Source organism: Crocodylus porosus, unplaced genomic scaffold (assembly GCF_001723895.1).
Source record: "Crocodylus porosus isolate Cpor-Errol unplaced genomic scaffold, CroPor_comp1, whole genome shotgun sequence".
Lineage (NCBI taxonomy): Eukaryota > Metazoa > Chordata > Crocodylia > Crocodylidae > Crocodylus > Crocodylus porosus.
The window spans coordinates 51,942,568-51,970,126 of NW_017728947.1; the positions used below are offsets into that span (position 1 = coordinate 51,942,568).

General features: G+C 42.4%; 1 protein-coding gene across 1 annotated transcript in view; it reads right to left on the reverse strand.

The window, feature by feature from the left end:
* ELMSAN1 (ELM2 and Myb/SANT domain containing 1) overlaps positions 1 to 27,559 on the reverse strand; it is a 66,464-nt gene that overhangs the window by 8,277 nt on the left and 30,628 nt on the right. Inside the window, exons 2-7 of the mRNA XM_019551853.1 lie at positions 13,854 to 15,548; positions 6,774 to 7,100; positions 5,556 to 5,901; positions 5,002 to 5,068; positions 2,807 to 2,949; positions 481 to 584 (exon numbers count right to left, since the gene is read on the reverse strand). Of these exons, the coding sequence (XP_019407398.1) occupies positions 481 to 584; positions 2,807 to 2,949; positions 5,002 to 5,068; positions 5,556 to 5,901; positions 6,774 to 7,100; positions 13,854 to 15,314 (2,448 nt within the window). The 5' untranslated portion in view covers positions 15,315 to 15,548. The remainder of the gene's footprint in view (positions 1 to 480; positions 585 to 2,806; positions 2,950 to 5,001; positions 5,069 to 5,555; positions 5,902 to 6,773; positions 7,101 to 13,853; positions 15,549 to 27,559) is intronic.

Genomic DNA, 27,559 nt, shown 5'->3' on the forward strand with positions numbered 1-27,559 from the left:
ATCTCACAGATGTGCACAGAGAAGTTAAGGGACTTGCCCAAGGTCCCAATTCCCAGTACATTAAACTCCCCCCCATGACACCCATCTTCCAATTCAGGTGAGATCAATAAACTAATTTCAGTTGTCAACTAAATGATCCCTATGGGTTAAAAGTTTAAAAAGTCCCCACAGAAAATGATGCAATTTGATGTTATTAGCAGCCTCTGCATAGGAAAGGCCCAAGACTGAAATAATCAAAATGATGCCCATTACTTTGACTTGCTTTGTCCAATCTGTGTGAGGACTCCTGTCATGAACAGCAGCAGCCAGATATGCCACACACCAGGTTTCTGATGCCATGGCAAAAAGATGTGATGTTTTGCAGGCTACCTTCTCTCAAATGAACTTCTTGCAGATAGCTAACAGCCCTTTCAGGCCAGTATTCAGATTTCTTCTACAATAATGAAAAAAGACTGATAAAACAGGTTGGAGAGGACTCACCAGAACATTTCCCTTTGTTTCATGCAAGAAGTGCAGTGCCAGCTCCTGATTTGTACCAGCCCCAGGAAAAATACTTGAACAGGCAGCAGCTAACAGATTTTCCACTATTCCAGGTAAATGACAAAGAAAAAAAAGAAATAAGGGAAGAAGCAGGAGATTAGAACTAAGAATTTGAGAAGCTGTTGCTGTTTTTTCCTCCTCAATAAGCTTGGTTGAGGATCTCAGTATCATTTTTGGCCAGCTAATACCCAAGATGTAAGTGGGTAACAGTTCCACTGTATCCCAATTAGTCCTTTTAAACTTGAACTACAAATAACCTAGGGTCGGACAAACTTGGAACTCAAACACCTCACTCCAAGGGAGTTTAGTGCTCGCAGATCATGTTGTGACAGAACAGAAGGTTGCAAAGGGCACATGAGAGAGCCATTACTGAATATACCTCTAAAAGAGATTACCCTTTTGCCCTACAAGAAGCATTCCCTGTAGATTTGCACTGAGGACCAAAGGTGACAGAATTAAAATCAGAACGACCACTGGCACACAAAACTTTTCCTTTCCTCCAGAAAAGGATGGTCCAGAGCTGCTGCTACAGCTAGTGAAAAAACCCAGAATTTAGCAAGCCCAATTCCTCTTCTCAGCCCAGCAATCAGGTCCAGTTTCATGCTCACTTGATAGCACAGTGCAAGGGAACACACACAGATGAACATGAACTGGAAGTCCTGTCCCAAACAAGGAAGGTTAGGGCTCCTTTAAGCACTCAATCCCCAGTCTGTACAGCCATGTAGTTTGTATACCCATAGGTCTCCTCAACGGTTCAGAAATTTGACCGTGAGGGAGTAGCAGCAGTTAACAGTCCCATACACCAGACCCACAGATTGGAACTGGTCCATGGATGGACCAGGGACCCACTCATCCAGCCTACAAGTCAAAAAGGTCAGCCACCACTGCTTTAGAGCATAAGCAAGGTACTTCAGCATTTATTACCTCATATTTACTCTTTTTCCCTCATCTTCCCTTCCCCAAGATAAAGCAATTTCCACACAGGTTAGAGATATTTACGGAAAACGTCTGTCACCATCTTTTGCATATACTTTTTTGCTTCTTTGCTACATCTCAGTGATGTGATGCAACAGTTGGAAATTAAAGCCATGGAAATTCAAATTAAAAATACAGCACATGTTTTTAACAGTAAAAGAGGGGGAATACAGCTAAGGCAGACCAAGATCTCGAACCCAGAACCTTGCACAGGAAGGCCAGCAAGCCTGCCACAGCACCACAGCCACAGGCCTTTCTAAAATTGGTATAAACTACAACAAGGATTAGTAGATTCTTCATCTCTTGATGACCTCAAATTTACTTTCAGGAAACTCAAGTGGTCAGGCTTATCACAAGAGTAACTGCATGAAATTCTGTAGCTTATGCTATATAAATGATCATGCTAAATTAGGGTAAAAGGTCAAACCATTGCTTCCACAGGTCATGAGCAACACACTGCACTGGGAGTTCAGCGTACTCTTACAAACAACCACATGCTTCCATTTCAGGAATTCCCTAAAATCTCCCTCCTCCTATGCAACAGTCTCTATGCATGTCCCCCATTCTCCAGAAAGGCAGGAATCCATGTATTTCCTATTCTGCCATGTCAGGGTCTCCCATTCTTCCCCCTTCAACAGGTTCTACATAACTACTTCCTCTCCCTTCCCCCTGCCCACCATTTCTTCCATGCCACCCTCCTCCCCATTTCAGGTATTGTGCATGCCTGACCAACCTGCGGCCCCAAAATTCCCCATGCTAAGTGCTCCATGTCTCCCATCCATATTTATTTTCTGTCTGTCTGGGAAAGATATCATTCAGGATGGCAGCCTTTTTAAGTAATAAGGAAGGGGATGACCTGAGTGATAGTGATCTGCAAGATGTTGCTAGCTGTCCTCAACAGTCTTCTCAATGCATTCCCCTTTCAGTATTTCGAGTTTTCAACAAAACCAGTAAGGTTCTGCTTACCAATGCCTGAAACATTCTGTAAGATTCTGGAGTCGGTTAACTGTGGCATTCAAAGTTACCGGGTGTTTCTTTGTCCGAAAATGCAGCAAATTGAGCTAAAAGTTCATTTTTCTTGGGCAATGATCTAATGGTCCTGTCTGATCTTTAAGAAGTCTACAAATACTAGTTCTCTGATATTTTCCAGAAGGCTTTTCCAACAAGGATTAATAAAACCTGACATCTGATCAGGAGTGTGGAGCACCTTTAAACAGCACTTAAACAGTTACCTCAACACTGCTGCCATTTCTTGTTTTGGTCTATATTACCAACTTCCCCAGGTCCTTACCATTTTCTTGGTTAGTTTTGTTGATTTCAAGATCTCCCCAAGGCCACCACACCAAGTCTGCCTTATGTTTATCACCTTCTGCCAAAGATCTGTCTCGGAGGAACGGGATTTCTGCTTGAAACCGAGTTCCCACATTGATTCGCCTGCATAAATAAATAAAATACATAAATAAATAGACCACAAACACTCAACAATAGCCAGAAAGCACCTCTATGAATGACACTGACTCTTGTGGAAATCAAAACTTAGAGAGCGTACTCAACAGGTGTAAGTCAAGAACAACTTTCAACTGCTACAACTGGGATTTAAGTTAGTAACCAGCAGGTGAAAGACTCAATGTCCTGCTACCACCTTTGGCTGAGGTTCTACTGCATTCCCTTGAAGAGGCTGAGAAGGTGAATTCATTCCTCTTCCATCAGTGGAGTAAGCCAATGCAGAGTTCTCAACTAGTTCCTGGCTCATACAAAGAGACTGTGAAAACAACTTGGTCAGTTTAACACCTCTCTGATCCCTGTAACAGCTAAGGATTCCTGGCACCATTTCTGTGGCTAAACTGGCCAGTGATGAGGCAGTGTCTCAGTACTAGGGATGCTTATGATGGTGTGGATGAGTCTGTCTATGCCATGTAAGCTATTAACACCATGGCGGCTGGTGCTGTGGAGTCCAACACTAGTCTTCTTCATGCCAGTCACTGCTATAAAGCCGTTCAGACTGGGTACATGTGGGTACCAGAAAAGAGAGTCTGCTGCTTGAGCAGTATCAGAAGCTGTGCTACAACTGTCAAGTGTTAATTTTTGCCTCTGAGGTACTTGTGTGTGGGTCAGCTTTGGAAGTCAGGGATACTGGAGTTGCGGGGAGATGTCTTCTGACTGGGAAGGGAAATCTGTGACTCCTCTGATCTCTGGAGCAGCACTTATAGTCCCCTTTCCTGGGCTGAGACCAAAAGTAGCAGGACTTAAGTTTCCAAGTGTCCTATGAGCACAGGGCAACATCTCAGCTCACCTGGAGGATGGCGACTGCTTGCCAGGGCCTACCAATACCTGCACAGTGGTCTCATAAGCTGCATCAACTAATTTAATTCTCTAGTTTTTAAAGCGTGGTTCAGGATATAGCTGCACCTCAAGGAGATGCCTCATGTCTAGGAGAAGAACACATACTTGAGCATCTCAGATCTTTATTACTGATAGGCAATGCTTCATTTTTATTGCAGGCAAATTGTTAGTGCTGGAGATTCATGTATGGGCCTAAAACGCACAAACCAAGGGGATCTAGAACTTGTACAGGGAAGAATACGGGGGGCGGGGGGAAGCAATCCTATTAGAGACATAAACCAGAAACTTGTTTTTCTTTAGCACTAATAGGGTTAATTAACAGCCTTTATATAATCACTGGCTAACAAGCTACCTACCTAAACAACAACTCTATAAAACAATCTTTGCAAGTGAAACACAGAAACCACAGGTTCCATCTTGCAGACAGTAAGATGGAAACAAAAGGAGGTTAAGACTGTCCCACAACTAATGCCTTGTGTTCTGGCAGTTACAAGGGCTTTTCAGGATACAGCTGGCCCCCAGTGGCCATTACCACTTAAAAAGAATTCAACCTCAAACACATGGGTCATATTTTCCTTGAGAGAAAAACCTACATGGACAACATATCTTTAAAAAAATATATTGCAACTTAATCTAACTTTGAGGCTTAAGCTACTTTTAACAGAATCAGGCTCTGATAGAAATCAAGAGCATTCAATCACAGAGTTTCTAGTACTTTTCCCTTGCCTCTCCTAAGTAACCAGCTTGTGATATAGAAGCAGTGCTACTGACTGAAAAGAGATAGAGAGATTAGATGATAGGAGAAATGGAAGATGCTGCTAAAAAAAAAAAAAAAAAGGATGAAAACTTCCAAACAGTCTAAGCATAGCTGCTTAATGCACTCTTGCACACAGGAGCAGGATATTAGGTTAATATTTCCTACTCCAAATCTCAGCTGGAAGCAACTGCCACAGCGCTGACAAAAGGTTTGGGGAAAGATTATGTCCTTATGGTACATGGCAGTGTGTGGCTGCTGAGGCATCACCACACTTGAATTCTTTTCAAAGATAAACCAACAAGAAAGTAGACATTTTAGGTAGACAGAAAGAAACGTCTGGCACAAGCCTAGTAGGTGGACTTTGTACAACTATATTGGACACTTACGGTTCAATGCTGACTGGTGTAGCTTCCCCCATTACTGAAAGGACAGGAGGAGTGACTTCTGAACTATCTGCAACGCAAACAGAATTGCTTAGAGCTTATCAATTTTACATGCCTGCAGATTCATGAGCATATGAAAAGAACATAAGAGCACAGACTATCCATCAAACAATGCAGGTACTCATCTCCCTTAGAGTATCAGGCTGGCTAGCAGGGAGAAAGGAAAAGGGCAAACTTTCATGAAGAAATTCTCTCTTCCAATAAAAAGTCCTTCCCATTCACCAAATGGTCAAATCTTATGATGGGCAGGAATAATTTTTCCAAAACCAAATCTACCTTTCAAAAGCCCTTGGGAGGCTCTGGAGCTCAATGGTAGGTGCACCTCAACTGGTGTCTCTAGGAAGCTGCAGCTTGATTTCCACTGTATCCCAGCTCCCCAGAATTATGCCAGCAAGAAGCTTAAGGTTACAATATCTATAATTAAGTTATGACTTTCTTTTTGTCACCCCCTAACCTCCTACCCCCAATTATCCATCCTTTCTCCTGTTAGAACTTACTAGATCTGAGTAGAGTTCTGTGAGCACTTTTTGGAGTTGCTGGAGGTGGAACTGTGTGGCCACTAGATGAGAGGATGGCATTAAAATAGAGCCCAGACCCTTCTCTCACTGGGCTAAGTATTGGTGGTGGAGTGTAAGGAGGTAGCTCAAAGTTCCTATCTGAAGGATGATCTGCTAGGCGGACAGGTGAGCGTAAGTGACTCTGATATGGAGTGATGTTGGAATAGACTGGAGGGGCAATGAAGGTGCCAGCTTTTGGCGGTATGAAGAGTGGCTCAGGTCTTGGGCGCTGCTTTGGCTTCCGGGCAAAGTTCTCCGCTTCATCCTTTGGAACAGCATCTTCAGGCTACAAAAAGGAAACAACTTTTTTTACAATACAAAAATCAGCCAGGATGCATTTAGTTTTACATATTTTAAAATATTTCAGTGTAATGACAACATGCTGACATAGCAACTATACTGCAGGACAGGAGCTGGCTGAGACCGTGGAGGAAGAAATCAGTCGCACTGGATAGTGGAACAGAAGAAAAGTCCAAGAAACCTGTCTCAGGCTATCAAATATCTAATTGAGAGAGTCTTCCCAGAAGTTTATGAATTATATTCCACTTTAACAGACCACCAAAATGTTCCACAAATAGTCCTCCATCTCACCCAGCTAGATGAAAGAGTTATAAAAGGGGTAGGCCTGGAGGGGAGAAAAAGTATCCAGAGAATCTCAGTGAGGACAGAGAGACAGAGAGTGTAGGCTTTTGTCTTGGACTTACTCAGAACAGACATGGGCACATAGCCTTAAAACTCGAGGTTATCTGTATATGCATACTAAATATGCTCCTCAGTTCAACACATCAAACTCCTTCACTTGAACGTTACAACCAAATACCTAGGAATTAAATTCTATTGAGCTTTACCAACTATTTTTTGGGGCATTATTTGGCTGTTTTAGTATAACTGTACGTCCAAAAAAGACAATAATTATCCAAAAGCAAGCCATCAGAGAGCAACAATGATGTAAAAATGTGCCTTATGTACAGGACAGTTTTCTCTGGGTTACTTTCAGCTCAAAACCAAGTGACCCTTTCAGGCCTAAGGGACTTGCACTACCTTGGCACAGTTCAAACTGTTTCAGCAGAAAGGGATGAAGACAAAAAATAAATAAAATAAAAAAATCAGGAATGTAGCAGATCAGAATCTCCTTTGGTCTTTCTAGTGTGCCCATACCTGGAGCGAGTTTTCCATGTTGGTACTGCGATTGGACCTTCTTCGGGTGACAATCACAGAAGGCTTGCGTTCAAAAGGACCTCGATCATTTGCCTGGACCCTCTGGAGTTTCCCTTCTTCACCCTTTTCCCTCCCAAAGTCCTGCAAATCAACTTTCCTCACTGGCACAGACACAGGAATGATAAGAGGCACAAGGTTGCTATCTTCCCGTGCTCTTTTGGAGGCTGGTGAAGAGCTGGCAAATTCCACAACGCTTTTTGCTGCTGGTGGTTCTGCTGCTGCTGCTGCAGCAGCAGCGCTTTTTTCCTCTTCTGACGTATCCGACTCCTGAAGGGGAAAAAAAAAATCCACGTGTACCTTAAATGATCCAAGACTTTCAAATCAAACCATCGCTCACTTGAGTACATACCTGAAGTTTCTAAAATGTTCTCAACCTAACTTTGGAACTGGAAGTCACTGTAGTTCTAAGTACTTGGGGAAAAAGGATACTTGATTTGGCAGAAAAGTTATCACTGTATTTCACCTCATGTTAGGAACGGTACGTTAAACTACTTACTTTGAGTTTCATTCTTTCATCCATAGTTTTACATTTTGTTTCTGGACCAAACTCTGCCTTTTAAAGAAATTCTACACAAAGAATTATCCTTAATTACTTAGATAATAAATATCTGCTTATTGCATATCATTCGTTTCAAGTGGCTTGATTTTTGGTCTCAATCACCAAATTGCAATTTGCCTATTTCCCTTAGCTTTCTTTGTGTCTCTGTTTCATCTTCCAAAGCACTAAACAGGCTTTTGTCCTGCGCTTTATCCATCAGAAAGAGAGTTTACTCTTCTTACAATAACATATGTACCTTCCACTGCGCTCAAGCTTGAAGACCTTTTGGTTAGCAGTAATCACATAGCGCATTCTTCATGCTTCACACCAAGGACTACTGAATTTCAGTTCTCTTTCAACCATGGACTCTCCAAAACGCTGGATTCCCAAGAACATCTCAGACGGATAGTGGATTGTACAATATGCATAAGAACACAACTCAGAAGAAACCCCAGTTGCTACAAGGTACATAACTCCTCCCTCAAGTGACTGTCCATATATATCACACACACACACACACACACACACAGAAAGAGAGAGAGAGAGATATATACACACATATACATACACCTGTTCCACTCTGTGCAACTCCAAAAGTGCTGTCCAAACTTTTTGGAGGTGTGATTACTGAGTTTTACGAGAACAGCATATGAAGCACCTCTTTACTAAATACAGCATGCAATCTGCAGGTTTCAGAGTTCATATAATGTGTCATGAATGTATGAACAGAGCTCCAGATGGCCGCTTTATAGATGTGCAGGGTGGATATATTTTTTTTTTTTTTTTAGCAATGCTGTGGATGTTGCTTGAATTCTGATGAAGTATGCACTGGTAGTTTTAAAGAGATTGCTGTACCTTTCATTCTGTCTGCTATGGCAACAAAGAGCTGAGGAGATGATTTGAACAGTTTTGGCCTTTGTAAAGAGAAGGCCAGGACACATTTTACATGCAGAGATTGGAACAAGGACATTTTACAAAAGCATATTTGTTGCAAACATGTTTGGTAAAAATTTAAAGTTTGTCCTCAAGGACACCTCACCAAGGGGGGAAAAACTAGAGAAATTCTAGGCCCTGGGCTTGGAGCTCCTCCACTGAAGTGACAGCAGTCAAGAAGGCATCAGGGAAACGCATCAGAGAACAGGAGGTCATCGACTCAGGAAGCAGAACCCAGGGAACCTGGTAGCAGCAGTGGCCCAGGCAGGAATCTACAGGCCAGGTACAAACTCCTCACAGGCAGCCAGTTGGACAGTCCTGCCTAAGTCATGGCATTATCTGTCAGTCTTTATCAATGTGTGCTCTAGGAAGGATTCAAAAGTCACCGAAGATTGCCCTTACTTGCACATATGGCTAGAAAAAAGGTGATCATTTCTCCAGGTACCCAAAATTGACAGTCTCGGTCTTACTCAGGGCTTGTAAGGGAACACAGTTTACCTTTTATACTGAAGTATGCTGCCACTACTACATGCACTCAAATATACCCAGGGGTTAATGACAAGACACACACACACACACACACAAAAAATCTTGTAACTATTAATGATCTTAGCATAAACCTCAGTTACGTCATGAGTGGGGGCATGATGGAAATGGGGAAGCAGATAACCTGAGATGAAGAAGTGAGAATCAATTCCCTCAATTCTGGAAGAGGTGGTATAATGGCTGGCAATGCCACCTTTCACTTCAGCTTGTAGATCAGAACAAGAGGTAACAGCAACCCTTCCTTTGAGGAATCAGGATTAAAAAGGTGTTTTCTACTTTCCTCAATGATGATGACTGAGAAATCAAACACAAGAGATCTTTGTTTTAACAGGGCTTCATGACAAAAGGCCCTGAAGAGACAGAAAAAAAGATTGGGAGCAGGCACCAAGAACCAGACTGTCCAAGACCCACCAGGTCAATAGTGACACAGGTCCATACATGCCTAAAGTGGATCAAGAAGTTCCCAAAGGGAGAAGGAGGATGGGGGCACACGGTAATCAATTCTGGAATCACACGTTGGTTTGCATATTGCATTCATCTGTGGTAGCCCTTTTGTTGTTGTTTTTCCAAGGTGTCTCAGAAGATGTGAGGTAGAAGGGGAAACTGCTGGGTTAGCCCCTGAGGGGGAAAAAAAACCCATTGTGTGCCATGCTTCCTTTGAAGCACTGGGATATGAACACTTAGGGCAGTGATTCTCAACCTTTTTGGACTTGAGGCACCCCTTCACAATTTTTGGAAATCGAGTGGCACCCAATTTCAAAAACTAATTTATATATTACAGTGCTCATCTCCTTACACAAGGGCTGGGCAGTAGGGATGGGGAGGAAGGGGGAATCATCAAGGTAGGGAAAAGCATGAGCCTGGTTTCTCCTTACACTTTGTGACACCCTTAAAAGGATCTGGCAATCCCTGGTTGAGAACCACAGACTTAGGGAATGTTATCCTAGGCCCTTTTCAGTGGTGAACAGCTCCATTTCCTCAAATGGCAGGTCTTCCACAAGGACCTTCTTCCTTGGTGTTTCCCCAAGGATGCCTGATCCTTGCAGCCAGGATGACTGCATCATAACCACTGTTGCAGTCAAAAACGAAACCATGCTGGCCATTTCTAGAACCACATGAAAACTGGTCCGGGCCATCATCTGACCTGGAGTCAGATGGCAGCTTGTCCGTGAAACAATCTCAGAGCAGGGCTTGATATTAGTGACCCTGAATTGCAAATTCACAAAGTATGCCTTACAGTATAATAAATTCAGTATCCATTACAAATTTAGGCTGGGAATTAGAAGGAACTTTCTAATAGTAAGAGGAGTGAACTTTTAAAGTCCTGATTTCTGATAATGTTTCAGAGTTGTCTTCCCCTAGGTATCCCTCTGGAAGGGAATGTGGCTGGCATCAATACCCCAGTGGGGATTGGTGTCATGAGTTTCTCTTTCATTACCAATGCAGTCAAGACAACTACTGATGAAGCTAGGCTCTGGAAGAAAAAGTAAAAGTCTTCTGCATCACTGTAGCACCAGTTCCTTAGCTTGACACTTTGGTGGCAGTTTGTTGGCTCCACGATGCACGTGAGGTAGACTGGGAAGCACTCGTGGATAGAAAAAAAATCCTGGTGGGGCAGGGGTGGATATCGCCTTCCATGGAAGCTTTTTATGAAAAATGAATCCCTCAAGTCTTCCCTACCCTTTACCTCAGATGGGATTTTCTTGCTCATCTTTAATACTGAAGATCTAAGACAGGGAGTCTAAACCAGAGAGCAGGTTCTCCTCAATCCAAAGGCTGGTCCACCAACTGGCTTAAGAGTCTTCGTCCCATTGTTCATGAGGATTTGGGGGAAATAAATGCTTCATCCATAAATCTTTTATCTGGGATGCAGGATTCTCCTAAGCAGCAGAGGCACTTAGGGTTCATATTCCTTGAGACAGCCTCAATACATAAGGAGTAAAAGTTAAATGAAAGAAGCCTCAAGACCAACATTCTGGGTTCAAGTACTACTATTCAATTCTTCTTTAAAGAAATTCACAAGTTGCCAGTAAGTGACTAGAAAAACAAGTTCTACTGACCTAAGGGGTTAAACTAAGGTTAAAAGAGTTTGCTTCCTGGGTGTCTGTAAGGTGATGGAAAACAGCTCTGCCCTGAACTGAGACGGCTGATGAGAACTGAAATGAAGGAGGCACATTCTACCTATTATGCCCCTGATGTGTAGCATGAGATGAGGTAAGGTACATAGATAAGATGGGTGCTTTTGGTCAAAGTTATCTGAGTTTGGGTACAAATATCTGAAGAATATATCTTATTTAAATGGTTTAACGCAACTCTTCTTACACAAGCTAGAGAGTGTCCTTTAAGTGATCTGTATTCAGTAAGTTATTATTTCTGCACAATTCTAATCAATGGAAAGGCAAAAACATGGGCACCAGCAGCTTGTAGTGTAGGATGAAAAGGCACAGGAAGAAAAGGGAGTGAGAACAATTCTCCTCCCACACACACCTTCCCTCTCACATGTATATTATCTACACATCTTTTTTTAATTCTCTCAGAAACAAAGGACCTGGGTGAAAACTTTAATTATTCAGGCTGAGATTTTTTCCACAGCTGTCAGAGATTTGGGTGTGTAGAATCTTTTCATTAGGGAAATAAAAAAAAAAAAAATATATATATATATATATATCAAACTCTCTAAATGGTCTTTTCTTTCCAATAAGCAATGTCACAAGTGGCTGCAGACAGACATGCCTAAGTACAAGAGATTCTTGATTCAAGTCTCAAATTCTATTTGAAGGTAGAGTAGAGATGTACCTTTTGCAGACCAGTGATTCTCAGCCAGAGTGCCGTGGTACCCTGGGGTGCCTTGAGAACCTTGTCAAGGGTGCCGTGGCCTGTCACACAATGTTAGCACTGTTAAGTTTGCAATCATGATTCAAAAATAAACCCAGAAATTTCACATAGGAACCACGGTGCTAGAAAACAAATATTCCGACCTGTTGTGGTCTGAGTTCTTTGCAACGGAAGAATTGTACTATTTCTTTTCAATCATTTTTTGATCACAGAAAAAAATAAGAGCTAGCATTTTGTGAGGGGTACCTTGAATCTAAAACGGTTGAGAACAACTGCTATTGATTAAATGAATCAGAGATGCATAAACTAGCATGAGCAAGAGCTCATTCCATCAGACATTACAGCATCGCATATGATTGAAGTTCTTGCTCACACTAGCCTATGAATTCCCAATTCAGTTAGTCTGCAAGACACACCTCTACCCTGCTTTCTGCCTGACTTCAGACTAAGTTCAATTTGATCCTCCTCAAACCTTTACTTAAGCACGCAGCTGCTCTATTAGTTTTCACTCATTTTTTGACTAAAATAAAAAGAATAAGAGCTGGCATTTTCCCAGGGCTGCCTTAAATCTAAAAAGGTTGAGAAGAACTGCTGTTGATTAAATGAATCCAAGATGCATATAAGCTTGCACAAGCTTGCACACAGCTGCCTCTCTCATGATTACTAACACAGTGGGTGTAGCTAATTGTATGCAAGGCAGGCCTCCATGGAATTAGCTTCTCCCTACTATTCCACCGAGTTACTAGTAGGTAACTTGCTTAATAAAAAGTTAAACAACAAGGGAGAAGTAATTATGGCACTATTATAACTTCACTAACCAGTAAAGGTTGGAACAGAGAAAGCAACCTCAGTAGCTGGACATAACCATTTAAGCACTGATCAGAAAAACGGAATCAACTGCACATGCCTCAGAGGAAATGGGAAGAGCAACCACTGAGGAAGTTGGAGATTAGAAAAAAATCTCACATAACATGCAGAATCATGACGAGGTTATAAAAAAAAATTTAAGTCAAAGAAGCTTGTATTGCGACACCTAGTTTGTTTTTTTCCTCCCAACTAGCAATGACGCCTCCAAAAAACATAGGATTTCATCTTCTTGAAGAGTGGCTCACAGCAGGGTCAGTCAAAGCTAAATTATAAAAGAACACGATTCATTTATACCATGACTGGGGAGGAGGGAGGAGTCACCTGCTCTATGAAGTGTCTGCCACTCAGCCTACAGGTACAGGTTGCCAAGAAGAATGACATGAGGAACAGCATACCTCATCCTCAGCAAGGTACACAGCATCTATCCCAATGAGATCATATTCCCACAGCAGGAGCTACAAGGAGTTCGTAGACAACTACGCTGCTGCCCATGGGGCAGCCCAGTTTGTTTAGGGGTTTGACAGTTATGGTAAATTGGAATTTTTTTATTTCAACATTGAAATAGCAATTTGTTAAAGATTTCATCCTCTGTGCTTTGAATGAGGGAGTCAGAAGAGATGCAGATGAGCAACCTTAAACAAACAAGGCAGGACAAGTGACATATCCCAAAATAAATCAAACTGAGTAGATTCTTACTCTGTTACTACATTTTTGATCAGCTTGAGATTCCAAGTTAGGCACATAAATCTACCAGTAATGTTCAGTTCATTTGGCCCTGTGGGCCTGATCTGACACATGGGATCAGTCTGCAGGCTCGATCTAGCAGGTGGGGTCATGTCATTTGCCCAACAAGGCTCCCTATGGGTTCAGAAACTTGACAGCAGGACAAGTAGCAGCAAGACAAATGGCTGCAGTGTTAATTACTGTGGCTCCAGAAACCATGGCAATTAGTGCTCCCACCACTCCCCCACTGGCAAATTACTGGACCCAGGGGGAGGAGAGGAGTTTAGAGGGGCAAGGAAATCATGTGGGCTGGATCATATGGCTCCATGGGCCAAATCCAGCCTGCATCTTGGTCACCCCAGTCTATACCTGTGAAGTGAAAAACACCACTCGGGTTGTCATATGTACAAAGAGATTTGGTAATGAAGTTTATGTAACCATTCCAGGGTCAAGAACATACAGTGCCTCTCTTACATCAGGCTGATCTCTTGCTCCACACAAGAGACATATTTATTTTCTAGTTCTGCTTTGAGGATGCCATCTTAGAAGTGTTATATAGGTCAAGATATACCTCTTACCTTGACATCCTGGAGAGATGCCAGCTCAACAGCCTTTTGAGCCAAGGTTAGCAAGTTGGCCTCTTGAGAGACACGACGTCTTCTCCGAGTGCTCTGAATGACACCACCTCTCACACCTGGAAAGTCACTCACTCTCTGTGTGCTTTCTTCACCTGTTGCCACCTGCTTCTCCTCATCCTTGCCATTCTGTGATGCAGCTGGTCTCTCTGTTTCAGGCTGGGTCATCTCACTGTTAAGCAGGGTCTCCTTCTGTCCAAGATCCATTCTTGTGGGCTGCGGATAGCTCCCCTTGTTGTGGCCCAGTATTTCATGGTGATGCTGCAGCTGGATCTCTTGCTGCTGTTGCTGGGATTGCCAGTGGTGTAGGAACAGATTGCTAGATTCTTCTGCCACTGGCTTAGAAGCCAATACTTCTCCTGCAGAGGATGTTGGCAAAATCCCTTCTTTGGAGAGTCTCCGTGACCTCCTTGGAAAGGACAACTGGGTCTGAGGTAGCACACTCTGTTGGTTCTGCTCTGTTAGAGCCTTGAATAGCTCCTGGTTTCTCTCAGTCTGCTGGAACTGGTGGGCCATCATATGATGCTGGGGTGCCGCTGCTGCCACGTGAGGCTGTGCTATGGAAGTAGCTTGCTGGAGGCTGAAGGCTTGTGTGGCAGCCTGTTGTTGCTGCTGTTGTGGATAGAAGTTTTCAAACAACTGCAACTGAGGAAGCTGTTTCTGCTGGGTGGTAAAGGTTGGGCCACAAGCTGGGGCTTCTTGAAAGACATGCAACAACTCAGGAAGACCTTGCTTCTGGCCTTGGTGACCAAATGCAAGCTGAAAAGGCTGTAAAGGTAGACTCTGACTCTGCTGCTGCTGCTGCTGCTTCTGCATCTGATGGAACGAATTCATTTGTGCTTGCTGCCTGACCAATGCTTGCTGTTCTAACTGAATTTTCTGGGACATCATCTGCTGGACAGCATCCTCATAAAGTTCGAGCTGGGAAACCACCACCCCCTTTTCCTGGCTTCTTTTCATGGAGCCAGGATGGCCATAGAACCCTGGGGCACCAGCGCTGGGGTGGGTGCCTTTCTGGTGGCCCCCATAGGCCATGTTGTGGTTCCACATTGCAGGTGACGGCTGCCAACTGGAATCACACCTCTCTGGCAACCGGCTCCCGATCAAGGAGTTTTGCCATTTGACAGCAGTCACTGGCTGGGACATCATCATCGACTCCCCCCTATCTGGAGGATATACCGAGTTCATCAAGCCAACATTGTTGGGTGCACCAGGTAATACCCCTGCATTAGTAAATTCCATAGCTTGGGAGGTAGGTATATTCCCTCCATGTCCATAGTACTGTCCTTCCTTAAGCTGGTGCTGAAGTTCTTTTGATGGCACAGCTATATCCTGCTCATTAAAATAAGCAATCCGTTTCCCAGCCCTCTTGTTGGAAGACTTCTGTTGAGCTTGAAGATTCATGGTTCAGTTTTCTCCCTCTTAAAAACAGAATTACAGCACACCCATCTCCAAATCAGCGGAGAACTGGCACCAAAAAGGCTCACTTTCTCAGTTCCAGCGGTAACAGTTTATTACAAGTTCAGATGGAAGTGCCCCTCCCTGTGCTTTTCTTGTGTGCTTCTCCCCTCTCCTCTTACTGTACTATGCCTATCCTTTCCAGTTCAGATGACAATGAAGTCCACTTAGTCACAGTGCCTGAAAGAAACAGAGAAACAAACTTCAGTGAGTCATCATCAGGATGGAGAACAACACAATGCCCAGAATCAGTAAATAGTAAAGTATATCCTCCCAAAGAAATCATGACCAGGGACAGCTGGTTGAGTGGGGATTTTTCTTCTTGTGAAGAGCAAAGTATGTGTACAAAAGTGTGTCGGAGGAGGAAAGGAAACCTGACCATCTAGAGTATTGCATTGATTTGTCTAAAATACATATCAGACATTTTAGGACTAGAACAGCCAGCACACACAGCTTTATTGATTTTAGCAATGATTGTTCAAATAGTCCTGAAGACTTTTCTCTTCTTTTGCCCCCTGATCATCCCCCACCATGCCAATAATTCTGGATTGTTGGTTGGGTGATTTGCTTTTAATATAAGCACAGTGAAAAAAGTTTGCTGAAGCGAAGAGCTGCAAACTGGCTCAGGGGTCCAGATCTCCTTAGGAGGTTAAACTAAAAAAAGATAAAGCACTAAGCTTCAGCCAAAATGTGGAAGATGCTCCATTTAACACTGGCCAGGACAGAGATGTGTAGTGACCTTCCAGGCAAGATATCATCCAAACCAGGGTGTCCAACTGGTAGCCTGCAAGCTGCATATTGCCCCTGAAGAATTAGCATACAGCACCTGGGTTCCTATCCAACTGCCACCCCCCCACCTCAAGTGCCCCAACCAAGAGAGGGCTGAAGTGCCTAAGCTGCATGTGTGAAAAAGAAGGAAGCCATGCTGCCCACACTATAGGTGGGTGGTGTGCATAACTGCAGAGGGGGTGGAAAGAGGGAAGTAGGGCTGGTCACCTCATGTGGTCCCTTAGCTAGAAGTTGGACAGCCCTGCTCTGAATGTTTACCAAGTGCCCCGACACTACAGAACAGCACGCCCAATGTGCTCTAGTACTCGTGCTTTTTGCAGCAGTTGAAAACTAAACACTCCCACTCAGGGATTTCACACTTACTAGTGGTTTGCAAAGAGCATGGGAACAGCTTTAACCATCAAGCACTGCTAATTCTATACTAGCAAATCAACACAGGAAAAGGATGCAAAGCCAAAATAAGAAGATCGGCCTCTAACATGTTTTGAGTCCAGCCCCCTGCCATCATAAACAATTACAAACAGACATTTGTCCAGAAGGGTCCACAAGACGACCAATTCAGCCCCTGTCATACACTACTACAATCACAAAATGCCTCATAACTAACTGCATATTGCAAGACGAAAAAACCCTGCAAAATGCCACAGGAAGTGAGCAGGAGTAATGGGGCACAATTTATGCCTTCTGCTCTCAGAATCCCAGGAAATTAGTTCAGAAAAATCTGCCTAAAAAGATCCTAGGAAGTGAACCATGTCCCATGCTGCACAGGAAGAAGCAAAAAGTCAGTCCTTGCCAATTTGACTTTGAGGGGAAAATTCTTTCTGGAATGCAGATTTGGCACTTGACTTACTCCTGAGCACATAAGCAAGACCTACCAGTCAAACATCCAAGAGGTTTTTCAGTACCATTTAATAACAGTGACACACTGCATGTTGTCACTCATCTCTAACTATGGATACTATCCAGTATTGCAGAGAACATTTAGGAAAAAAAGGGAAGTAAAGAGCCAAGTAACATCCCAGGAGGGAGAAAAGTTTCTTCCTGGCCCCTGTAGGCAACAAACAGATATCCCAAAGCATGGGATTAATATAAAAAATTTGTAGGCCATCTGCTTTTTTAAATTTGCACTTGATATTAGAGATTTGGCTAAGTATCTTTTTAATATTTTAAAACTTAGTAAAATTAAAACAAACAGCTTCTAAATGAGGCAACCCAAGCATACATTATGCCACATCATCATGTCTCACATTTTACAGAAGTATTTCAGATAAGTGCTTAAAAATCCACTAGCCCTATTATTTGCCTTTTTTTTTCTACTCGTAAAGCCAAACTGTTCTAGTAACCCGAGCCTAACTCTCTAGGCTTCATCATAATAGAAAATTGTAACTTTTGTAATCTCTAGGATTACCCAGAACAAGTCTTCTAGAAATAATAATACCATGCTTTTAGGATTATAAATTAATCAATCATTCAGGACTAAGCCCCTCAAAAGCTGAGAAGCTGCCCCTTCCAGCAAGATACAGCAACTCTTTCTAGTTCTCATGGAGATTTTGGATCTTAAACTTATCACTGGTTCAAGCTGAATATTTTTTAATTTAAGATTTGTTAAAATAATTAAAGAAGTTCTTCTGTTTGTTTTCTTTTTCCTCCATCTTTTGAAATGGAATGGAAGAGACAAGAGAATCCTGCATCTGGAAGAATATGCAATGTTTAATGGTATAAAAATTAAAAGCCGCTTACACAGACCTATATCACACAAAAACTCTAAAACCAAACGTACGACCAAATGACGACTTGAGCAGCGTACTCTACAACACAAAACACAAACCCAAGTCCACCCTTCCACTTGTTACTGGCCTGTGCTAGAGATTGATACATGTTTCATATTTATCTTTTCCCACAGCCTTGAAGACAATATGCAGAGTCTCTTGAGGTAAAAACATTCATTCACAGCCACTCTTGACCATATTTATTTCCTTCTTGTACAAAATCTTAATGACGGGCCACAAACTCACTCTATTATCTGGTAAGCCAAAACCTTCCTTTAATCGTTCAGAGGAAATGACTGTTTATTGCAGCACTGCACTCCAGTCCGAGTATCTGTATAACAAGAAAAAGTATCTCTACAGTTCAGAGCTCCCACCAATGAAAGTGACCTGGCTGTAGAAATAGAGGCAAGCATAGACACAGACTAAGAGGTCAGACTGTAGTAATGGGAACTAAGAGGTATGGATAGAAATCAGACGTGAGAATACACCTTTACAGGTTTAATGAAAGGAGAGACATTTCTAAACTCAAATCATACCCATTATAAAAGAGATGGCCCACAGGCCCGGGGTTACAAACTCATGATGATTTAGGGGAGTAAGTAAAACCAATAGGACTCTCTTCTGAAAACTCTCATGCGATTTTTAAAATCCACACAAAAATAAATTGAGACATTGTTATTACTATTATTGACTCCATCAGTATATGCGGTAAAAATGGTCTCTATTTAAAAAAGGGGTTAGGCAGAGGGATAGACCCAAATGAGAATCCTGTAACCTAAATCTCTTCAAACTTTACATGTCTGCAGGGCAAACTTTATTAGAGGGGGAAGGGAGGAAAGAGGCAAAAGGTTCATACAACTTATGCAACTTCCACCTCTGAGGCCAATTCACTGTGAGTGGAATCACGGGCCTGCTGTTTCAGCAAGGACTGACTCACTTCCTCGGCCTGTCGTATTGCTGTTCCACTCCCTCGCTCCCCCAGCCCTCGGCCTGGCTACAGGCAGTGGAACCCTGCCACCTAGCATCAGAGCGCCAGGGTGTTCCTTCCTCCACTAAAGTACAAATTCTCTCAGCTCATTTTCCAGTCCTCTTCGGACAGCCCAAAAATAACTGCAGGAGTAACGAGAGACACGTGACATGGAAAAAACTCTTTTCAAAATGCTATCAGCATACAAACTAACAAAGCATGCTCGATGCAACCCTACTTTAAGGGTGCACCACAAGAGAAAAGCCATACTCCACAAAATGAGACATGCTTTCAACTGGAATTTTGGCTGCAAACAGGAACAATTCACAGTTACTAGGCTGCAATAAGTCTCTGTGCATGAATATTATTTTCCCCTTTGCTTTTTACAGCAGTGCTATGAATTTAAATAGCAGTTAACAGCCTTACCACGAGGTATGAAGTAATGATAATAATAGTGCTATACTATTTTACCTTCCAAGCAGCTGTAAGTTGTGTTGGGGAGGGGAGAAAAATCTATTACATTACAGTTTTCCTTCCTTCATCCTTTTTGAATTCCTGCTGTACCGACTACTGGAATCTAACTCTACTAACCTGACACAAGAGAATGAATTCAGAGAACAAGACATTACCATCAGACCAACTTTCAATCTACATTTCTGAACTTTAAGATAGGTTCTTTCAGATCTCCTGTGCCTAGGTGGAGACAATAAGGAGGACTGTCTAAGAGCTAGCAGACAAAACAAAGTTGTAGTTTTCCAATTTACAGCTGATGCCAACATGAAGTAGTAAGAGACTTCACTACACTATAGTAAAAGCTGTGCTATCTGGCACTTTATTAACCGGCATGCTCTATTAACCGGCTTGTATAAAGTAGTGTTCAAAGTAAATGGTCTGTGCATATCAACAGGGTAAGCCCAAGAATTAAGGCCTTTTAAAATAGGGATCTCAGGCTTTCAAAGGCCTCCACTGATATAATGTTGAGTAACTCTCCAACCCTGGACCTTGGATCCCTTATTCCATTATTAGATAAGGACTCTTAGGCATTCACTGCAGTGCATGCAGTGGCATGCAGCGGCATGCAGCTTGGAGATGTAGTTAGCTACAGAAGAGAAGCAACAGAAACATGAAAGCAAGTTACAAAAGATCAAAAGGGACCCAACAAAACGGAAAAGAGCCTTGAGTCTTTCTGGTGGGTACAGAGGGGCCTAAAGGCTTTTTTTTCTGCTGAGTTCTCTTATACACTTTTCTTTTCTACTCAAGAATGCTGGGAATTGAAAAACGAGTGTAGTTATGACATCACACAAATCAAAATATTGCAAAAACGAGCCACTAAGTAGGGAAGCAGTTTCTTGGTCTATTTAACTTAAGACGTTTTGGAAAAAGAATATTTGCTAAAATTAAAATCTGATATTACTTCAGTTAAGTTGTAAGATCTCATACAACAAAAGAGACCTCCAGAAAAGTTAAAAAGGAACTAGATTTAATGCTCCTCTTAGTTCTGAAGCTAAACATGTTGCATAATCAGTTCTTCATGTACACACACACAAAAACTCTGTGTGCTTTATCTTTAAAACTTCTGTTGCTTTATCTTTAAAATAAGAATACTTCATCGTTCAAACAGAAGTGATCTATGTGCAGGCTACAGCATCCTTACACTTGATGGAAGCTACCAACTGGTAACTTGCGCTGCTCAGCTCTGCTGGCTTAATGACTATGCAGGTTCCCCCTCCCTAAGGCCTGGGAATGACCTCATATTATCATCATCCTGGTCAGTTACCAGTTCGTTAAATTTCAGTACAACAGTCATCCTGCAATCGCACAGTAAAATGGCTTACAGAAGGCATCTGCAGTATGTTGCTAGGCTTAGTGCTCCTCTGCCCAAGGGCAAAGAATGCCTCTTGCTGCAGACTGCATCATAGTCAGACCCAAGGACATGCTCCCTTACAGACATGCTCCCTAACCTCAAGTGTATGACACCTTACATTGTTGTTTTTACAATGGGTGGAGGACAGATAGGACTTTAAGTTAATTTAAACCTATGGCTCTCACTACATACCTGGTTAACCATTTTGCATACTACTGGCTTCTCCAAGTGAAAAGCCTCTCAAACCTTTCTTCAGAAGACTTCCCTTTCCACAGCCTGCTTTACTCTTCTACTACTTCCCACAATACTCTTATCAGTATTTTAAATTTTGAAAGACTTTCTTGCTACAGGATCCCTCCACAGAAGCATTTCTGGCTACAGACACACAATACTCTTGCAGCCACAGACCAGTCTACAGTAAAGCACTGAAGGGACCATTGGGGAGAATTCTGGCTCAGGGATCTGCAGTAAACATGTGCTCCTGCATCACCGAATGTTACTATCCACAGAACATTCAGAGCCTTATTTTTTTAAAAGTGCATACAAAACACCACATGGCACTAAAATCCACCTACCCTCAAACAACATAGGGCTGAAACCTTGTCTACATGAAGTTTTTCATTTAACTTAGTATAAAAGTATCTTTTTTCCATGTAGAAAAGGCCCAAAACAAATTTGCCAGGAGTGCTACATGCTGTCTTCTCCTATCCGTTCATCCGCTATGGGCTGTACTCCTTATTCTACCCTATTCAGCCTCTCAACACTGCTTAGAAATTCCACATTTCAATTACTAGAGGGAAATGTTATCATATCCTTCCTCAATCTATAAGCCCAAAGAATATCCTATAGAATCATGGAAAGTTAGGGTTAGAAGGGACCTCAGGAGGTCATCTAGTCCAGCACCCTGCTCAAAGCAGGACTATCCCCAAATACAATAAGAGCTGTGTTAAATGGCATGAGTAAGGTAAGGGGGTGCCAGGTATCTAAAAATTCCAGTTATCTGAGCCAGGGGTTTTCAACCTTTTTGAAACCCCCTGCCAAGCAGGACAGGGCAGGAGGGGTGGCGGCAGCAGCAGCTACACGTGGAGTGGAGTGAGGGGAGGGAAAAGAAGAGTGGCAGTGGCAGCGGCAGCCTCCACACGCGAGCTTTCCCACTGACTACCCCGTCTCCCCCGCAGCCAGCTGGCTGGAAATTCCAGTTAATAGAGTATTCCAGATAGTAGAATGCCAGTTCACACAGCTTTTACTGTACATCATTCCAGCTAAGGCTTTGTCTACCCAGGTCTTGAAAACCTCCAAGGATGGAGCTTCCACCATCTCTTTGGGTAACCTGTGCCAGTGTTTTACTACCCTCCAAGTGAGAAAATTCTTGCTAAAATAAATAAATAAATAAATCAATCAATCAATCAAACCTAAACTTCCCTTGCTGCAACTTGAGACAATTGCTCCTTGTTCTGTGATCTGCCACCACCAAGAACAGTCTAGCTCCATCCTCTTTCGAAACTCCCTTCAAGTAGCTGAAGGCTGCTATTAAATCCCCTCTCGGTCTCCTCTTCTCTAGACTAAATAAAACTAGTTCCCTCAGTCTTTCCTCATAAGTCATAAGTCATGTCCCTCAGGCCCCTCACCATTTTTGTTGTCCTCCACTGAACTCTCTCCAATTTGTCCACATCCTTTCTGTAGTGGAGGGCCCAAACCTGAACACAGTATTCCAGATGTGGCCTCACCAGTGCTGAATAGAGGGGACTAATCACTTCTCTTGACCTAGTGGCAGCACACCTACAACGTAGCCCAGTATGCTGTTAGTACTTCTTGGCCACAAGAGCACACTCCTGGTTCATATTCAGCTATTGTCCACTGTAACCCCCAAGTCCTTTTCTGCAGAGCTGCTGCCCAGCTAGCCAGCCCCCAGCCGGTACTGGTGCATGCAACTGTTCCGTCCTAAGTGCAGGACTTTGCACTCGTCCTTGTTGAACCTCATGAGATTCATTTTGGCCCAGTCCTCCAATTTGTCTAGGTCACTGAATCCTAGCCCTATCCTCCAGAGTATCTATTACTCCCCCAGCTTGGTGTTATCAGCAAACTTGCTGATGGTGTACTCTATGCCATCTTCCAGGTCGTTGATGAAGACATTGAATAAAACTGGTCCTCAATCCTATGTTCCCTCTGAAAAGAGTGCAAGATCCCCTGCACTTTATATGGGCTTAAGAGGCTGTGGAAGAATTTAAGGCCATATGAAATACATAACTTACTTCAGAAGGAAAAATTAGTTTGCCACATGATAGTTGTGATCTCCCACAAGCAGGGTGTAACAGACAGATAAGGTGACAAAGCAACGAATTATAAAGTAACTACTACAAAACATTTCTAGACTTCAGTGTTTAGAATGACAACTTTCATGGCTGAAGTAGATTTTTAACCTTGATTATTAATTTAAGATGTCTTCCCATTACCATTTCAGTAATGTTATTTTACTTTCACATAAATGTATCCTTATACCTAAAATCTTGGTTCCAGCTTGGAAGTGGTCTTACATAGAAATCTGCTGTCTTTTCCTCTTTATGTAAGTATTGTTTTCCACTTATGCACACACATCTTTCTACTATTTCATGTGCCAAGTTCATGACCTCACATTTTGTAGTAACATTAAACTCGACTCTCCAGCCCATCTGTCGAGAGCCTCCTGCTGTTTTGTACTCTCCTCAGTTTCATTTGGTACTCCACCTCTATTTGGCACCATAAGCAGGTTTAATTTCTGTGCATTTTTGATCACTTTTAAATGGATCATATACAACAATTTAAGAGGAAACTTCAGTAATGAGTCACCACCCAACTCCTCCACAAAACTAAAGTGAAGGGTGCAGAAACTTACAATAAATGGCAGCAGAACAAATCTCCCCATTTTGCCACTTTTACAGAGACTCCAAACTCCCCTATTTTAGAAAGGTATTTCAAGCAATAATTTTATCAAAAGCCTCACTGGGAGGCTTGATACCCGTGTTGCCTTGCTCCCCACAAGTTTATTTGTCAGCCTCTTACAGGAATGCTATCAGATTAGAGTGATGAGATTGGTTTCCCATTAAAACCCTGTACTAGCAGCTACTAAGCTTACTCTTCTCTTCTCTTAAAGAGGCTCAAGCACTTTGTCTCTGATGAACAAATCTAAAGCCTGTTCCTGGAATCAAAATCAGATGTACCAGGGTACAAAGCACTATATTTCCCTTCCAAGAGGGTGCAGTCACAAATCCAACTTCACTCTAGTCTCAATAAATTGCATTTTAGATTACCCCAAAGCATTTATGTTATGTGGGTAAAGTACTGTGACCCACATTTTACCAGATGAGGAACTAAGGCCAGGCACTTAACCCCTCTTAAGATTACAGAGCAAGTCAGTGGCAGAATCAAGAACACAACTTGGAGCTACCCTACCAGTGCCCTTTATCTACTCGTAATTCCACCATTTACATACAGTAAAATCCCTGTTATCTGGGATTTTACTAACAGGCACACTCCAGTAACTGGAATTTCCGGCCTGCCACTGCCACTGCTACCCACCATGCTGCACTGCCGCCGCTCCATGTTTGGCCACAACCACCCTCCCCTCCCACTCCTGCTCCACATCTGACCCAACTCAGGTAACTAGAACCCCCCCTCCTTCCCTACTCGTACGGGATATCAGGGATTTTACTGTATACAGCTAATCATTATAACAACACTATAAAAACACTAAAAGCATGCATTTTAATTAGCTACCATTTTGTTGTGGAATTCTTAAATCACTCTTAAATAGTAGGAGGAAAGAGGCATACAACAGATATGCTACTTCCAGACCAATGCTGAATGGCCATAATGGATTTACTCCCTTTGATATCAAGTGTAGATGCAACTTACAACATGCTAGAATTCAACAGCTTTCCAATGCTGAGAATTTAGGATGCATCCCAAACAAAAAAATAGGTCTTGGCCTACTGCAGATCTGTCTTTATGAAGCCACTGTTTATTGCAAAAGTCCTGGATAAAATCTGGGGAAGTGATGAAGGCAAGCAAGGGGTAGAGGGAGCTCCACAGCTTCTCCATACAACATACCTAGCCCTTAAGATATAGTTTCTCCATCACTAAAATTCAAATCTCCACAAAACAGAACAAAAAAACCACAAGCCACACACTGAAATGTTTTCTTGCAGGCACTTAACACCATCAAAATTCCTGCAGATGATTTGCCACTCAGCCTTCCGTCCCACTAACAACCTCCAGGAATCGAAAAGTGGGAAGGACAGCTCTCCTACACATCAGGAAAAGAGGAGTTATGCAGTACAGAAAAAACTACAAGCATGTGAAATGATCCAGAAGAAAAAAGTATAGCATAAGAACAAAGGCTGTAGTGAGGGAAAAATAAAAAAAAAAGCGATACCACACAAAAAAGGAACTTTCTAGCATACACATGTTCAGGGGAAGACAACAGTATACCAAAGACAGGCAATATGGAAAGGAGAGGACCTGGCAGCGAGGAAGCTCAGTGTTGCAGAACTACTGAACACAGTGACTAAACTGGACCAACCACCACCAAGATTCAAAAAGTATCCAGTTTTGTTGCCTACCCCGTGCTCTGTATAGCTCCTACACACCTACTGAGAAAAACGAATGATGCAGCAACTTAAAAAAAAATTAAAAAAAAAAAAATCAGAACAACCACATGGTGCTTCTAATAACAAACCACATTTTAAAGATGATTATGCCACTCTTCTCATTTAACACCAGGCTTTGTGATATGAGGGATCTCTCTCTTTCAATTACGTCACAGCAAACTGAAGCATCAATTAGAATGAAACAGCAGTTCTATAGCAGAGAGCCAAGTTAGCCACACACTACCAGAGATCAGAGGGGGTAGGCACAACATACTAACTGCATAACTAGACAGGAGAGCAGGAGACTATCATTATAACAATCCAACCTGCTCCTTGATAAAGGTTCAGAGAAGCAAACACATTAAGGGCCATGTTTTAATATTACCAAAACAGATACTGAAAGTAAACCTGTAGGGAAATTAGAATTCTATTTACTTGAAAAAAATATTACAAAGACAAAATGTTAACTTTCTGAATTGTACTTCAAAGTAAACCAAAATATTTAGATCAGGGCTGTCAAAGATCTGGCCTCCAGACCAGATCCAGCCCGTAGAGTCCCATCACCAGCCCCTGGTGCTGTCCCTGGATGCCACACATGCATATACCAACCCTGCCCCATGGGCAGGGCAAGGGACGCATGCAAAACTCATTCAAGCTGTGCTGGGATACATACTGCATGTAAAATAGTCCAGCCAGGGCAGGTGCCATGTACCTCACAGCGCCTGCCCCAGCCACTCCAGAACCCGTACTGCATGCAGAATGAGTCTCGGACCAGTTGAAGCAGGCTCTGCGTGAAGTGGATCTGGTATGCTAGGGGGCAAGGGAGGGTCCAACCCATGGCACAGCCCTAAACTACTCATTTGGCCCACAGGGCCACATGAGTTGTTAACCCTAATTTAAATTCTTGTTTCTTGTTTACATCACACAAACACCTTCCCTTTTGTTCCACCACATAACAATGCATAGTAGAAGAAACAAGAGACCTCTGGAATGGAAATCTAATACAAATGATTTAACTGATCTGCTTTCTGTTTATGTATAAACTAAAAAACCCTCAAAATTATACAATATTCCATACCAACATGCACTCTAGTTGCCTTTTTACTCTACCATTTACACGTCTGGCAGAAGGCAGTGTAGATTTGCACCCTATAGCCTAACCGAATCAGAGCTGTATAGCAGCAATTATATGTTTGGATAGATTATTTATTCTTTAACTTCACTGGCATTTTCCTCATTCTTTCCAAGTACTTTGACATGTTCTAGCAAAGGGCAGGTTATAAAGAGGGAATTCCTGATGGGGTTGGAGGGTCAGAAGCACAGCAGCTGTCTCAGATGAGGCTTTCAGACAATAGGCGTACAAAAGAGGGAGTTCTGTACTTTAAAAGGGACATGTCAATATGACCTATCATTTTCATTCACGTTCCTGGTTTTCACTCACACTTGTAAGCTAATGGCAAATACTGAAAGACTATTTTTCCAAAATGCTTCTAGATTTTGTTTCTTTGGAAGCAGGAACAAGGAGGAAAATATTAAGGGGGAAAAAAGCATCTGGAATGTGCTGGTTGTGAGTTCATCCCACAACAAACCACCACAGAGCCATCCCCCAAAAAAGAACAAAACCTTGCGAACGCAATGAAATTACATTAGGGAAAACAGTTATGAGTTTTAAGCATACCAGGCTATTATGAAACAAACAAACTGATTCTAAGGGATAATGATGTCCTTTCAATGGTTTTTACAATTTAAACAATATAAACCAGATCCTCCTCTCAAGCTTACCCCTAAGGAAATCTGAATGGTGTTTCCCAAACTACACTGAAATTTTACAGAGATGAAAAAAGCTGATGAGACTACTGCAAAGCATAAAACTTGATTTTCCTGCATTGCATCAACATGCAAATCTTGGTGTAAGAGAGAAAGCAAACCACATATGCTGGGTTACTCCAAGCAGAAAGAAGGGGAGAAGGGAAAAGCGTAGCCATTTACATGCATGGGAAGCAAAAAACCAGAGTAGGACTGCAGTTCAGTAGATCTAGGTTTCTGGTATGTTTCCTCCAATTAGTTAACATGTATAAACTGTAGTAAATTTGGAAGTGCTGTATGAGTGCTAATTATCATCATCTGTGATCATGGGAAATTCCATGATCTGCAATAGTCTGAATAGCTGGGGGGGG